The sequence below is a fragment of the Xiphophorus hellerii genome, chromosome 15, assembly GCF_003331165.1.
Source record: "Xiphophorus hellerii strain 12219 chromosome 15, Xiphophorus_hellerii-4.1, whole genome shotgun sequence".
NCBI classification, from domain to species: domain Eukaryota; kingdom Metazoa; phylum Chordata; class Actinopteri; order Cyprinodontiformes; family Poeciliidae; genus Xiphophorus; species Xiphophorus hellerii.
Window position 1 is genome coordinate 5,483,140 of NC_045686.1, and position 15,897 is coordinate 5,499,036.

Consider the following 15,897-nt stretch of genomic DNA (forward strand, 5'->3'; position numbering starts at 1 on the left):
CAAATACATGCGGTGTTACACGAGGCTCCATTCTCCACCAACCTTTATACAATATCTTTATTCTCCCCACAGCTGAGATTACACAGTGCTAAAATATCTCCTGCATATCTATGCTGATGAACCACAACGTCAACATATCTGTGTCACCAGCTGACCACAGTCCCCCACAGGCACTGAGTGTGTGCATCGTATTAAATGGATGGCACAACGAAACCTAAGAGTTGTTTTCTGACTCAAAACTAACTTTTAGCACCCACATTAAGTTAGTGCCTACTGTATGAAGGGTGCAACACAAATAAACTTGGTTTCTGCATATACCAGAAAATATAGCCCTAGTCAAAGTAGGTACCTGTTTAGTTGGTGAGACAGACTTGGGACCCTCATCTCTGTCGAAGGACATGGAGAGAGAGGACGAGTGGGACAAGTTACTCTCTTGACTGGGACTTCGGGAAAGGCTGGTGCAGGTCGACTCAAAGCTCGATTCCCCAGACGAGTGCTCCATGTCTGCAAGGCGCAGCCTCTTCTTCTTGGGAGGCAGCTTCTCTGTTGGCATCTGAGACAGCGTGTCGCTCCTCTGTGGCAGCTGGAACTCCTCAACATGCTGCTGCTGCCTCTCAGGCTCCTTGGAGGCAGGAACTTCGGTGTCCTTCTCTGGCTTGTCTGGCTCCTCTGTCACCCTGATCTCAGGGACTTGGATGTTAGGTTGTCGTACCAGTCTCTGTGAGTTGGGATATGGTTGGCCAGGTGAGGCTGCAGCTGAAGAAGCTGAAAGAGGAGCAAGCTCACAGGAAGCTTGCTGATCCATGCTGTCAGACTTGAGAAGAGCAGATTCAGGACTCAAAGCATCTTCAAAGATGTCATTGTCAGACTGCTCTGAGTATTGACTGGATGGGACCTTATCTGCTGACTGGTAACCCGTTTGGTCAAATGACTCTGACTTCTCAAAGGAATTTGGACGAGACACTATGCCAGTATGTTGGATAACTGAACCACGAGTTGCCTTCCTGCATTCCAAGTCAGGAACTAGCGCAATGTCCTCAGAGCACATGCTGGGACATGTATCAAAGCTGTCAGACTGGCTGTGGGCACTATGAAGAGAGCCTTTGCCTATTGGTGTGGCTCTTGACCCATCAAAACTACCTTGTTTAAACTCATAGTCCCCCATCATCTCAACTGAGCCACTGCAGCTACTGTCACAGTGCCCAGGACTGTCCTCATCATCCCCAACACTCTTCTCTTTCCGCCTTTTCCTCGTAGCTATTTCTGACATGCTGACCTTCGTACCATATGGGCTGTAAGCAATGTTCTCTGGGACTCCCGGGCTACGCTCACTGATCTTCATACCCAGAGATGAGACAAAATTTTTGGCCATGTGTCCGTAACCCTCGGCCTCTCCAATGTGGGCGTCATTGCCCGACTGTTCGAATGCACCCTGTCGTCTGAGTCTGGGGTGACCTGGTGGGTAGAACACATCGTCCGGTGCCACCATGTTATCAAAGGAAACACTGCCTCGAATCCCCGGAGGGGCACTGAGGTTAGGAGGAGATGGAGTTGGCATGGAGTTACTCCTTATAAGTGTCCCAGAATCTGATGGTGGCTCCAAAAGTCCTGTACTGCTTTGACAGGGGCCAGTTGGATACTGCTTGGCTTCTCCACACATTGGAATGTTTCTTGTGAAGGAAACAGGATCCTCCACAATCTTCCCCATGTCTGAAAGAGTCCCTGCCTGCTTTAAGGTTGCCAGGGTATTGGGATCTGCCCCAACTAAATTTACCGTGATTGACTGTCTCGACCTGGAGTTGGGTCGGTTGTACCAAGTCCGACCAAACATAATCTCTTCATATGTCTTGACGTTAGTATTGGGAGTGCCTATTTGCAGCTCGGCACTGTCAAAGGGTGAAAAGTAGCCTGAGTCTGTGCTGCCTTTGCTATGAGGACTCAGGAGGTTAAGGGACTGGGTCATGCCAGGATCTGAGTTCTGCCCTTCCTTATCAATCAACCTCAGGGCCAAGCGCTGTTTGGCATTGGGGGAGTCATCTAGCGAACGTGCTCTCCCACCTGCCTGTGAACCCAACATGCGATGAGAGCCTTTTATGTCATGAAATGGGGGACACTCCATCCCAGTAGGTGGAACTCCCCCAGGCTTGGGGAAAATGAGGATAGGCACTTTCATTGATCCGATGGGGAGCTCCTCAGCCGAGTCTGCATATGCTGGTTCTGCACTACCTACAACAACAAATAAGGACACAGCAAAAACACAAGATTATAATTAGATTTTCATAACAAATGTAGAAAACTGAAAGGTTTTTGAACCAAATTTTTTTGATTCCTTTTAATTTGAGAGTTGTGTTTGTTGTAGAGAATTTACCTCCATTCTTGTCTGCTTCAAAGGAGATTTGTGGGATGGGACTGTCTTTATCCATCAACATGGTGGAGGTCTCAACACCCTCCTCATCTGTGTCCGTACTCTGCTCTCCGTCTGAGGGCACCTCTGCCTCACCAGCTGGGGATGCCTGATCCGTGTCTCCACTGGGGGCCACAGATGGCTCAGATGAAAATGGCACCAGTCCAGCTTTAATGGCGTGAGCGTGGGACTTGCGGTGCTTGTAAAGGTTGCTTTTGGTTTTAAAGGAAAAGCCGCAGGGTATGCATGGATATGGCCGCTCTCCGGTATGCGATCGGATGTGCTTCTTCAGTACACTGGGCTTGGCGCATGCTCGATTACAGTAGGGACAGAGGTACTTCCCAGGCTTTTTTGGCTTTTGCTCTTTTTTGCTGTAGCCCTCCTCCCCAGGCTCAGAGCCGGAGTGGGAGTACTGTCCAAACGAGCTTGGTAAACTAGGAGATTTTTGCCTGGGAAACCTCCCTGCCCCGTGTGGATGAGTATGGCCTGGATGTCCTACAGGGTATAAGTCATCTGAGGGCAACTGACCAACAAACGGCCAGGCATGCGGCTCCAGGCCGGGCTGTGGTTTAGCTCCAGAGACGAAGCGTTCAGATTGGGGATGCTGAGGGTACGGCTGGGCCAAATGGAAGTACCCCCTTTGAAAACCTTGTGCAAAAGGTCCTTGGGGGTCTTGGGATGGTGAACCCCCTATTGCCCCAACTGCAGAAGATCCAGATAGCATCTTTGCAGAATTGCCTGGTATCCCATACTTTTGATGGGGCGCTGATCCTCCCGTTGCCCCACAGGGCAAACTCTCTCGATGTTTCACTTCTGGATCAGAAAAAGTGCTCTGTTTTGTGTTTGCAGTAGGCTCAGATGCCCACTTTCTCTCCAGAGGTGCTTTCTCCTTCATGATTTCCTTGGTCAAGCATTTTTGCCCATGGGCAGCTGCTTCCTGGGCCTCCATTTCTTTGAATCTCCTCTTCAGTTTAGTGAGAGAGGAAAGGAGGGATAGTTCAGAGGGAAGGTACCGAAGGGTTTAAAAGGTCCCAGTGCAGCCGAGCATGTTAACTGAACCTTGATGGGTTGCTAACACGTCTAAACAAACGGAAACAGAGAATCCATCTCTGAACAAGGCTGATTGGAGAGTCTGGGGGTAATTAAAGGGTGAGATGCACACTGCCTTTTCACATGCTGTATTCTCAACAACTTTGTTGTGCATTGCTCTTCATTCCCAATCACAGCAGAATCCTTCAGCAATCTGTAGACGACAAAAGAAAAACAGCAATTAAGAACAGAAATGTTTGAAGTTATGACAAGCTGCTAAGTCAAACACAGCAAAGGGAAAAAACTGTTTGAAAATGGAAAAAACGATGCATAAGCAATATTTTTAACATTCCCCAAGAATCTTTCTTCTTGTTGTTTGGCCAGACATAAAATTTGGTCTTAATATTATTATCAAAGTTTTTTTGTTGTTGTTTTTTTTACCCCTCCAAGGGGTCTTTTGTGGGCTCTAGTGTCCCTTATATGATAGTAGGCTGACAGGAAACGGGGAAGGAGAGGGGGAAGACATGCGGCAAATGTCGTCGGGTCTGGGTCGAGGACTCAAGGCCTCCAAATGCGGGTCGCGCTAACCACTACGCCACCACGGCACGCCCTTATTATCAAAGTTTTATGGAGACCAACAGCATCAAAGGGCGCAATGCACTAAAAACACATGAACGATGCAAACACCAAAACACACAAACACTAAAAACCAAATGCAACAGGAAAGAGCTGCAAGTGAAAAAGTGCTGCAACTGCAGACAACTCGCTTCACAAAATGGAAGTCCTCCAGACCACTAGGGGGAGTCGACCAGCAAATCATACAGGGCCAGAGCCTCAGGAAGAATGGAAGGAAGTACGAGCAAGAAAGAGAAAGTGTGTCATATTGATAAGTATTATATAACAGCATCAGATTTACGTAGGTAATATTAGCTCCTCCAGACTCCCCCTGGTGGTCTGGAGGACTTCTGTTTTGTTTAACAAGTTTCATACTCGCTGTTGTTTTTGCTATTTGTGACATTTTTCCTTTTGATTCTGTTTTTCTTTTATAAGTGTGAAACTTTTTCAGAGTTAGCAAAAACACTAAAGCGCTAAGCTAAAATGAGCTATTAGCACATTAGCAGAAAAACTGGAAAGAAACGCCAACAGAAACACAAATCTGTAGGGGTGCAAATACTTTTTCATAGAAATAAACCAAACCCTGCACATGTGTTCAGTGATTGGTGCAGTTCTACGTTTTTATTTTACTCAGATGTTTTTATTGATTTTTCTGTAATGAGTTTAGTTAACAGATGACACAGAGTTGTAATAAATCATGTTTACAGTGTAAATATTTGGAATAAATACCAGATTTTCTTGCTGCTGAACTTCTCTGTGTCTTCAAAAGGTTTTCAATTTTCTCAGTGAAAACCTGCAGACAGAAAAAATCTCATTAGTTTCAATCGATCATCAGAACTCAATAACCAAACAGCAGCAGGTTTATTACTGTGGCATCGTTTGCTTTGCTCAGAGACAGTGAGTGTGAACTGGATGCCTGATGTACAGAAATAACCGTTCCTGATTGCTCTGTTGGTTCCTAACGCTGGAATCCATCTGTTGTTTTTGCCTTTTCCTTTTCCCCCCACCTTCCCTCCTCCTTTCACTCGGTGAGTCACCGGTGAAAAGCAAACCCACGCTGTTCCTAAAAAGACACAAAAGCTTATAAATAGAGTTGTGGAAGTGACGTTCAAGTGTCATAATGCATGTAGGCGTCCGAAAGGCCGAGCCGAAGATCAGCCATCAGCGCTAGCACCTTTTCCTTCCTCAGAGCCGAACGCAAACACAGCAGACAAACACAGGCGCACATGTAGAGACACAGCCTGCAGGCTTTGCTGCAGCCGACAGTGTGTGTGTGTGTGTGTTTCCGCTGTTTAACGTTTCTTAACCACACCAACACCTGACAGCATAAGAAGAACAAACTGCAGAGCGCACGTAAACATCCCTGCTGAAGCTGCAGTTTTGCTTTGCATTTCCTCATCGGAGGGTTTGAACAGCCTCCCTCACACTCTTATTGCAACACACACACACACATACACACACACTGCTCGTAAGGAGGACTTGGTGACGTGTGTGTGTGTGTCTTGGGGCCCAAAGTGAGATCTATAAATAGCACCTGAGAAAACATACTTTATTCTTAGCAGCAGGAACGTTAAATTTGGGCAACCTTGCACTTTTCAGATGTACTCTACACACACACACACCTACACACACACATACACACAGCAGAAACATACACACACACGCCTACACACACAGCAGAAACACACACACATACACACAGCAGAAACATACACACACACGCCTACACACACACATACATACTGTCTCCGGCTTGGATCATGTTTTTATGTTTTCCATGGTGTTAACGGTGAAGGAATGTTGAACCTACAAAACAAACTCTGTTGGCGAAATGAACCAAGATAACCGCTGAAGGTCCAGAACCAGAACCAGAACCAGAGGTCCATTCAGGCTGAGGAGGCGATGTCAGTGACGTTAGATGAGATGAACTCGATGAACTCATTAACAGTTAAAAAAATATTTTTCATCTTCAGTTTTCAGAAACAGAAATGTGTCAATAAACCCTGAAATCTTTGGAGTTTGACGTCGTTATCGATTAGCAATGTCTGATCCAGAAGCTTCTGTCACCCAACTTTCAGATTTCCAACACGCCTGAACGTCTCATCAGCAGAGCCGCATGAAACCTTTAGATGAAGGAAAACTGATGCAAGTTTCCAAAAACATCAAGAAATTGTTCGATAGATCCGACTGGGTCGCAGCCAGGATTGGACTAGACCAAATCTGTCTTCTGAGGAACAGATTCCGGCGCTGAAACCAAAGATCCAGAGGGGATCAATCAGTTCGGTTCACGAAAGAATCAGAATGACTAAAGTTCAGAACTGATATGAAATATCCATTAAATAGAAAAATAAAAGAAGCCTGTTCTCCGTCGGCCTCCATTTTGAATCCTGACGTCACCAAGCCGTCGGTACCGGAGCTAAAACAGAGGAAAAGGAAAGACAACCGGTTCCGTCTTCATTTAAATGAAATCTTTTATGCTCCTTTAGTTTTTACTGATTCCTGAGAAAACAATCTGAACTTGAACTTCACCGGGTTCAAAGTTCACCAAATGCAGACGGAGAACTTCAGGAAAGGCGTAAAAACGGTGATATTCATCAAATCCACGGTCTGATTTCTGTCACGTCAGCTGACAAGAAGTGAATGAGAGGAATTATTACACCAATTTTTCACTAAATAATTACAAGAACTGTTGATGCCGTCGCTCACATTGGAGGCTTCCTTCAAAAAACAAACGGAGTGAAAAAGAAACTTTTATGATTCAGGAGATCAGCAGAATCTGTCACACACTGGAGCAGAAATCATAAATAATGGCTTTAAACTAAAAATCGATTTGGAATCGAATCATGAATAGACCTGTTATAAAAACTAATTTATCTCGACAATAAATCATCCCAGAAGTTATCGCGATAAACAATAATATTGTTGTCTTGAAACCATTTTCCAGCAATATAATGATTATAATGGAATAATACGTTTTAAAATATCGATATGTTCTGATGAACATTCATCACTGGAACTGGAAGACTTAAAATATTCAAAATAACTAAAGAAAACAACAAATAAAATTAATGATGACGTCTGGAAACAAAAGCAGCAGAATGAAAACTTTTACCATCCAGAAAGAGAAAAACAATAAATCATGCAAATGAAAGAGTTTGTTGTAATTTATCATGTGATTAACTGATTTAATGATTATTGTGACAGAGGCGTCTCCCTGCCAAGTCTTGTAAATGTTGAATTATGCAACCTCCACTGCTGATCTGATCCATAAATGTTGATTCAGAGGCAGATTGGAGCTTTTCTGTTTCCAGCCAATCGGGTCGCTCCAACATGAGCTCTCTCTGGTTTCTATAGAATATTCTTAGGAGGAACTGAATCATGTTTCATTGTTTTTGGTTTCATAATGAAACTTGTGAATGGCCCAGCCTGCAGAGTGAGTGGGAGTGTGCAGTCAGTGAACGGCTTACATAAAGCGTTCTTACGTTGGGCCTGGCCCGGTTCCTGGCGTAGGAAGAGACCCGGCCGCCGGCTGCGTGTTTGCATGCATGTTTGTGGCCAGGTGTGGGCGGTGTGTGTGTGTGTGTAGGCTGGCAGAGGGCAGCAGGAGACGCTCCAGTTGTAGGCAGGTCAATGCAGAACTCTCACTCTCAGGTAAAAATACTCACAGCAGTTTTAAATAAGCCGTTATTTAACGGAGGGAAACAGAAACAGATTTATTCCACTCTGTTTTCTGTCCATCTGCAGGACAATTGATTTGACCTTTGAACTCTGGTGTCTACAGGTATCTGATCTGATCAGGAAGTTCCCAAACAAACACACCTGACCCAATCTGGATGTTTTCTGTTCACATAAAAACCCAACATTTCTCTTCAGTTTGCACCTTATCTCCAGTTTTTAGAAACTACAGGAAGTTTATGATGCATAAACTCAACAGAATGTAACAAAATATGAAACTTTTCAGTGAGAACATCCAACGTTTGCAGAGATTTTCCTTTAAGTTTGCAAAAATTAGCATCAACAGTCAACAAATACACTGCAATACCAGTCAGATCATAAAGGTTAGCTGTGCTAATGCTAAAGCACCAAACATTAGGTCATCAGTTCTGCTAACGCTAAACTGCTAAACCGATACAAAATTTGGCAGACGCTAATGCTAAAACGCTATACCAACATGGTTGTTAGCAGAAGCTAATGCTAAATTCAACCATGTTGAAACCCAACATGGCTAAAAAGTTAGCTCTGCTATTAGCGCATCATTGTTCTTATTTTATGTAATAAATGCTTACAGAAGTTTGAAAATAACAACATATGATTATTTTTAGATTCCAATAAATATAGCACTGTAAGTGACACATAAGGTGAATAATTATAATAATAATCTGTTTCTATCATAACTGAACATGGATCTCTGCTGTATAAATAAAGAATAGTTGAGTTAAGCTCCATCCTGCAGGAACTCCAAGGTTGTTGCATAAATCAGTCGATGCAAAGCGGCAACATGAGATTCAGCAGAACGGAGGCGCTTGCAGGTATGTACAAGTACCCTTGTAAATGCCCTGAGCCTGGAGGCATGAGCGATGCGTGGGCACGGCCAGAACAAAGGCGCTGTGTGTGCAGAGGAGTGTGTGGGAGGCAGCGCGGTCCTGAGGGCTCCAGGAGCGCCGACGCTCCCTCCTCACTTCCACACGGCTGAATGATGGTCGACACACAGCAAATCCCCTCCGTCCTCGACTCGCTAACAGAGAACGATCCCTGAGCTGCGACTAGCCGCGCCATTAGCGTTAGCAACTGGCCTGAGCTGCTGTGTGTGTCTCGACCAGAACACCTGGATTTCCTGTTGCACCAAGCAAAGTGGGAACATCTTTTGTGTGCAATCTGTGTGTCGTCTGCATAACGGAGCATATTTATTCCATGTTTCCTGATGACATCACCGTAGACCTGAAACCGAGCCCTGAGGAACGCCGAGATGGATTTAAATATCCTGGACTGAGATAAAAAATGTACAGATTTCTGGACTCATGTCTCAGGCCCAATGACTGATGGACTTATAATTAGAAAGTCATAACATCCTCAGAATAAAGACGCAAAATTAAGAGAAAAAAAGTCAAATAATGACAAAATGCTTTGTAATTATTTTTTGTGTAGTTCTCATAAAATTACAATATTCTCATATTATTCCAACTTTATACTCGTAATATCTGAATTTTATTCTCATTGTGTTACAACTTTATTCTTGTAATACGACATTACGTTTTCATTATGTTGATTTTATTGTCTTACAATTATTGCTGTTACGCTGTGTCTTTTTTATAAACAATCATTGGTAGTTTGGCCTCAACGCTCCATCAAACATAATAACAGACAATCAAATGGATAAAATTCAGTAAATAAATGGAGTTCAGATGAGAAATGAAACGGAAACAAAGAGCGAAAAGCTGAAGAATCTAAACCATAAAAGCAGCAGAGAAACCAGAAGGAACGGCGGAGTGTGGGACGATTCAGGCGAAACACCTGGACCTGTTCAGGAATGAGGAGCAGCTGCTGAGGAGAAACGTCCTGCCAGCTGGTGTCAGGTGCTCCTCACACACACACACACGGACACACACACACGCTCAGACACAAAGGCCGGTCTCGTGTTTCTGAGCGCGGCGTTCTTTGGGTGGTCAGACGCTCAGTAAATTATTTAAACATGTTACTGATGGTTTCCATTCAGTGATTAACCGCTTTGTACCGCCAGAGAGCGAGCCGGGCCAAGCCAGGGCAGCTGGCAGGGTGTGTGTGTGTGTGTGTGTCAGAGCCAATCACTGACACACACACAGGTCCAATAAAAGCTTTGTTTTACCTGGAGGGACACAGAAGTTATTGGAACAATAAGTCTGGCTGCAGACAGAGGAGCAGTGAGCGCATCGGGAAGAGCGCCACCTGCTGACGTCATTCAGCCGCCCTCCGTCCAGCGCTTCGCTCCGAAACCAGGCCGGTCCGGTTTGATGAGACCGGGTCACAAACCGGTCTCATCATGATAAGACCAGGATCCGCTCTGAAAAGAGCCCGAGATCCAGATCAGGTCGGATCGGTCCGGTTTGATCCGGTCCAGACTGGGATTGGTCCGGTCCAAGATGAGACTGAGATGTCTAATGTGTTCTACATATCATATATTAAAATAGCCAACATGTGACCAAAATTATAAAAGTTATTTCTAGTTTTGAGTTTGTGGCTTTTTAGCAACTGAGGAATGAAACTGAGTAAAAACCAACGAAACAAAAACAAAAACAAAAATTCAATTTGTAAAACAGATTTCATATTGCACTAATTTTGCTGTATTTGAAATACTGTAAAGATGAAAAAGTAATGGTTGTTAAAAAAGTTTTGTTTCAGCATCAATAAAATAATCACCAGACTGAAAAGTTTGTTTTATTCAATAAACGCCTAGCGTTGCTAATTAGCATCACAGGCAGATTCAAATTAGTGATAACTGTGATGTTTGAAATAATAATCACTGATTAAAATCACATCTGACTAACATTAAAAACACAAATACTTTTACAGCTGGATGTAAATTCAGCCATTAAAGTGTTAAAATGTTTCTTTGTGTTCAAAAAGTTACATTAAATTTCATTTCTACCTGCCTTCCTACAGCTGGACGGCGTTCCCCACGGCTCAGTGTTTGGTTTCCAACCAGAACAAGCTGTCCTGTGGTGACGTCATCAGGACATATTGCATGAATGTCAACAGTTGTGCAGATGACACACAGCTTTCTGTGCTGGTGACTCAGGAGCGTTTCCATCTCAGCAGCACATGAAACATCGAGACCTTGAGAAATCTGTTCAAGGAGTTCAACTCACATTGCATAACAAACATTTTTTTCCCGTTTCATCATATTTTCCATCTATCCATAAAAAGTAGAGCGAGCTTTGGAAGTCTGGGTCAGAACAAACGTTTTGAATTTTGACTGAAGATCAGCCAAAGTCCAAAGACAATGTTAGAAAAAAAACGTTCAGTTTTAAACGATTACAAGAAATTCTCCGAGGCTGAAGGAAAAAATTATAAAACAAATCAAGACCTGAAGGCCAGGAGTCTGATTAATGAAGTAAGGTAGAAAGCATGGTGTGTGTGTGTGTGTGGGGTGTGTGTGTGTGTGTGTGTGTGTGTGTGGGTGTGTGTGTGTGTGTGAGATCCGGCCGTCTGCAGGTTCCTGCATATTAAACCTAACGCATTTAACGGCCTTCTCGGTGCCAGGCCAAATAAAGCGCTGGGCCAATTCCCCCCCGCCGAGACTTTCAGAAATAAAAATAAACTTGGTCAGCAGTTAGATCACAATACCTGCTTTCTTTTTTAGAAAAAGCTGTGTGTAAATTCTGCTGGGATCACATCTGAGAGCTAATTGGATCCAGAACCGTCCTCCTGTCTGCCGGCGTGCCCTGGAGCAAGACTGCTGGAGGCCAGCAGGAAGCCAAACCAGCGAAGAAACATCTCAAACTGGGAGCTTCGGGGGAAACGTCGCTTCCTGTTTGGCTGAAATCTGCAGGAATATTCCTCCCACTTCTCCTCCGCTTCTATTCCTGCCGCTCTTCCTACGTTTCCCAGAGCGCCGTGGGGGAAGCGCGGAGCGGCGCGCCGTCACCTCCGGGTGATCCGTGTAGGCGGTCGGACAGCTTCCAGCCCCAACGCCGAGCGGCTACCGATCCTGCTGCCTGCTTCAAAAACGCTCAGATTGTTTTTCAGCCGCTGCGAGAAGTCGGTCGTAAACGAAGCTTTTTACACTTTGGACAATTTTCTGCTAAAAGCCACATTAAATCTAAAAGGATTAAAAGCACCGTAAATCAGTTTAGTGCTTTTAGTTGCACTTAAATGTCTACAAATGAATCAGAAAAAATAAAACATCTCAGTAGACTTTATTATATTAGTTAGTTTAAAAAAACGATGCATGAGATTAGATTGGCAGAATCAGATCTAGGAATGAAGATCTGTGCAGAACTAATCAGCTGATTTCCTAAAGCTAAACTGTTTTGATGCTGCAGAAACGAGTAAAACCAGAAAAATCGGATCTGTGGAATCAGAAATCCAGGAAATGATCAAACACGAGGATTCCCACCAAAAGGCGACAGGAAGTCCCGCCCCCACTTCCTGCTGGAGCTGCAGGAGGAACCGGAGGAACTCCCAAAAGGTTTTCCCTCTCTGCGATCTTTTATCAGAACTTCCTCCCTCCGTCAACGGGGGGTGCTGCTGAGACCACTCTTACATCTGATCCGGACCAGAGCTCCGACTGACCCAGGATCCTCCCCAGAACCAGCTGGAGGGAAACACCGGCAGAGGATTCCTGGAAGAACGCTGAGCTGCCTTTGCATGTTTCTTCCTCACGTCTGTCAGTCTGACATCAGGACGGACACGAGACAATGGACGCTATGCACACACACACACACACACACACACCCACCCACACACACACACACCCACAGTTTTACAGCAACTCCGCTGTAAATTATGCTCATGAATGTGTGTGTGTGTATGTTTGTTTATACTCCATAATGGGCTCAAATGTTCCACTTTCACCCACAACCCGAGGTCCTTGTGGAAGTGAGGACATTTTTTTAGATGTGCTAGCTGCTAGCTACGTTTAGCGGTGAAACCCAAGTTTGACTTTTTCATGTCAGTCTGATCTTTTCACCAACAAAAAATCTGATTTGTGCCACTTCCACATGTGACATGAACCGATGTTTGGTTTTCTTCCATCCAGTTTCTGGTTTTTTCTTCTCAATTTTTCTATGAAATCAGGAAAAACAACAACTTCCACCTCCATGATCAGGATGGAGGAAATTCTGACAGGGATCCTGCGGCCATGTGATCATGGAGGAACAGAAAGTTGTTGGCATGGAAGATAAGGTGTAATACTCTAGAATCTGAGCTAGGGGGAGCTGTAGATAACGAATAAAAGTGGTCCGATAACACAGCCTTGAGGAACTCCACATGTGATTGTTTGCTCTTAAATATTGTATTTATTGACAAACTTTGTGTAGTTAAGTCATTTTAACCTCGTCTGTATAACCTTTGTTTCTAGCTGAACAAATTGAGCGTCGTACGTAATAATTACGATTATTTCACTGAAATAAAAATCCGATCTGTTCCACTTCCATAAGTGGAATTAAATCCAATAGTTTTCAAATCATCTGCAGTCTTAACGGCCATGTCAGTGTGGTTTACAAACATAATTCATTTTACTTGCTGTTTTGTTTATTTAAAATGTCTTTCAGTTCCAGAGGTAAATATTCATCAGAATTTAAAATTTATTGATCTTTCAAAATGCGTTGTCTTATTATTATAATGCTTATTATTATACCGTTATGTTACTGGAAAATGGTCCCAAAATAACAATATTATTGTTTATCACAATAACTTCAGCGACAATTTATATTTGTTATTGTGACAGAGTGCTGTGGCGGCCATCTTTACTGCCGTAAACAGAGCGCTGTGGCGGCCATCTTTACTGCCGTAAACAGAGCGCTGCGGCGGCCATCTTTACTGCCGTAAACAGAGCGCTGCGGCGGCCATCTTTACTGCCGTAAACAGAGCGCTGCGGAGGCCATCTTTACTGCCGTAAACAGAGCGCTGTGGCGGCCATCTTTACTGCCGTAAACAGAGCGCTGTGGCGGCCATCTTTACTGCCGTAAACAGAGTGCTGTGGCGGCCATCTTTACTGCCATAAACCATTCACTCAGAAGCCTAATGTGATCACATTTAATTACTGACATGAACAACGACGCAGACAAAACTCAGATTTTAGCAAAAGAAAATCGGAATTAGGCATCAAGACCTGCTGTGCTAGCATAGCTTTAGCTATAGCTAAAGGAGGAGGAATGCAGTAACTGACATGAATGTAAAGTCCTCAGTAGGATGGCAGAGTGTGTGTGTGTGTTGAATAGAGCGAGTGTGTGGGAGGCGGCAGCAGCGCCGGCAGGTTGCAGAAACAGGAAGTGGGCGTGTGGGAGCAGGAAGTTTTTGGGGTACCGAGGTTAGAGTTTCTCTGACGGAAATCCTCCAAATTTAGCTCCTGTGACGGAAGACGAGTGTAAATCTGTGATCTGTTGCTTCACACGCATCCGCTTTTACATTTAAATGCTAACCTGCGGCTTTCAACGGAGCAGCTTTCCTTTTTTTTTACTCATATTTGCCAACTGCAAGTTTAACTCACAGCAGATTCTGGTAAATAAAATGGGAGGATGGCTTTCCGTAGATTAATAAATCAGGATTTTAAATAGGAAAAAGCCATTTTCGGTTCATCATCGTTCCTGTCGTTCTGTTTGGACCCAGGAAGTGATTTTAGCCAAATTTCTTGATGCTTTACTGTATTTTCAAACTGACTGGCTTTTTTAAATAGTTGTGAAAATATTTTCTTCATTAATTTAATTCAAAAAGCAGAAATTTGTAATATATTCATATATGTTCATCATTTATTTCTGCATATTTTTGAGGATTACAGCTTACAGTCAAATTCAGTTTCTCTCTTTTTAAAAATTGGGTAGGGTGGGTTAGGGCTGATTTATCCCAATTATTATCTAAGCAGCTTCAAAGAGTCATCATGGGTGGAAGACCTCCAGTAGCAGTCCGTACTCCAACAAAACAGAAGAGGCCTCTGACTGAAGACTTGCTGTATCATGCTAGTTTCATGCTAACATGCTAGCTCAACACACCCCAGCTGCTGATCCGTCTCCTTTGTTTTTGCTGCTCCTCTGGTTGGGGATGTTGGAGTAGGGGATAAGCAGCAGCCTGAATCATTTTAATGATGTGAAACTCTAAATTTGTCAGGTTTACTGAGCTTAAATTTATTTTTTTCTGCCAAAGATCTTCTATTATAACAGAAGAAATGTTTTAACTTCTTGTTTTTCTTTCTGAATCCACAGGATTCAGGGTCAAAGGTCAGGTGCTTCTGAGATGCTAATCACTTGGGGATTATGACAGTTTGAACTTTTTCTAAACTAATGTAGTTTTCCTGAATTATACGTTAAAATGTTTTCAGGTTTTCTTTAAGAAAATCTCCTGAAACTTTTTTTCTCCGCTGCATGTTTCAGTTTGGAGTCTGGGAGCCGTTATGTAACAGATCAGAGTGGCTTTAAACGCATCACCAGAGGAGACCCTGAAGGGCTCCTAACAACCACCTCTGATGACACACACACACACACACACCAGCCTGTGGTTAGCATGGAAACATGATGTGACAGCGTTAGCTAAGCGGTTCCATGTTCTCCTACAGAGGATCCACTGCAGCAATACACTTTTCTTTTCCACCACAGACTCACGTTTCCGTTTGTTAGAGGGAAAACGGCAGAAAGAGGGATGGAGAAGGAGGAGAAGTGAGGAAGGAGGGATGAAGAAGGGATGAAGAGGGGAGTCGGCGTCCTGTTGGTGTAAATTTCCAGTGGAAATCAGAAGCTGGTCATATTTTCCACAGAGCTGCTGGGCCTTGAAACCATTACTGAGATCGCCCCCCGTGCATGAGCATGTGTGTGGTGTGTGTGTGTATGTGGGGTGGGGGGGGAGTGGTGTGTGTGCGTGTGTGTGTGTATTCCAGGAGCTTCATTACATTTTCCACAACAGCTTGCAAAATGCAGCAGGAAGCTGAGTTTGTATTTTAGCCAGTAAAATCCTCAGATACCGTTACACCTGGTCGCATCACATCCTGCCGCAAAACACCAAATATGGTCAGCTGGCCAACCACCAGGGCTGGAAGGTTTTGTGGAAGGAAAAAAACTCGGATGTGGGGATTCTGGGAAACCCTCGTCTAGACTCGAGGTTTCCCACCAGAAGACTGGAGAACCTTCATCCAAACTTTAACTAAGCCGTAGAAACAGCATCAG

The 15,897-nt window shown here is 44.0% G+C and overlaps 1 protein-coding gene across 6 annotated transcripts in view; it reads right to left on the minus strand.

Moving 5' to 3' along the window:
* hivep2a (HIVEP zinc finger 2a) overlaps positions 1-15,897 on the minus strand; it is a 74,707-nt gene that overhangs the window by 17,519 nt on the left and 41,291 nt on the right. For 3 of the 6 annotated variants that reach the window (XM_032584783.1, XM_032584782.1, XM_032584784.1), the window contains 3 exons: positions 4,778-4,841; positions 2,369-3,647; positions 350-2,226 (listed from right to left, as the gene is read on the minus strand). In XM_032584783.1, coding sequence (XP_032440674.1) covers positions 350-2,226; positions 2,369-3,353 — 2,862 coding nt within the window. In that variant the 5' untranslated portion in view covers positions 3,354-3,647; positions 4,778-4,841. The remainder of the gene's footprint in view (positions 1-349; positions 2,227-2,368; positions 3,648-4,777; positions 4,842-15,897) is intronic. The other 3 variants (XM_032584785.1, XM_032584786.1, XM_032584787.1) reach the window with 1 other exon arrangement.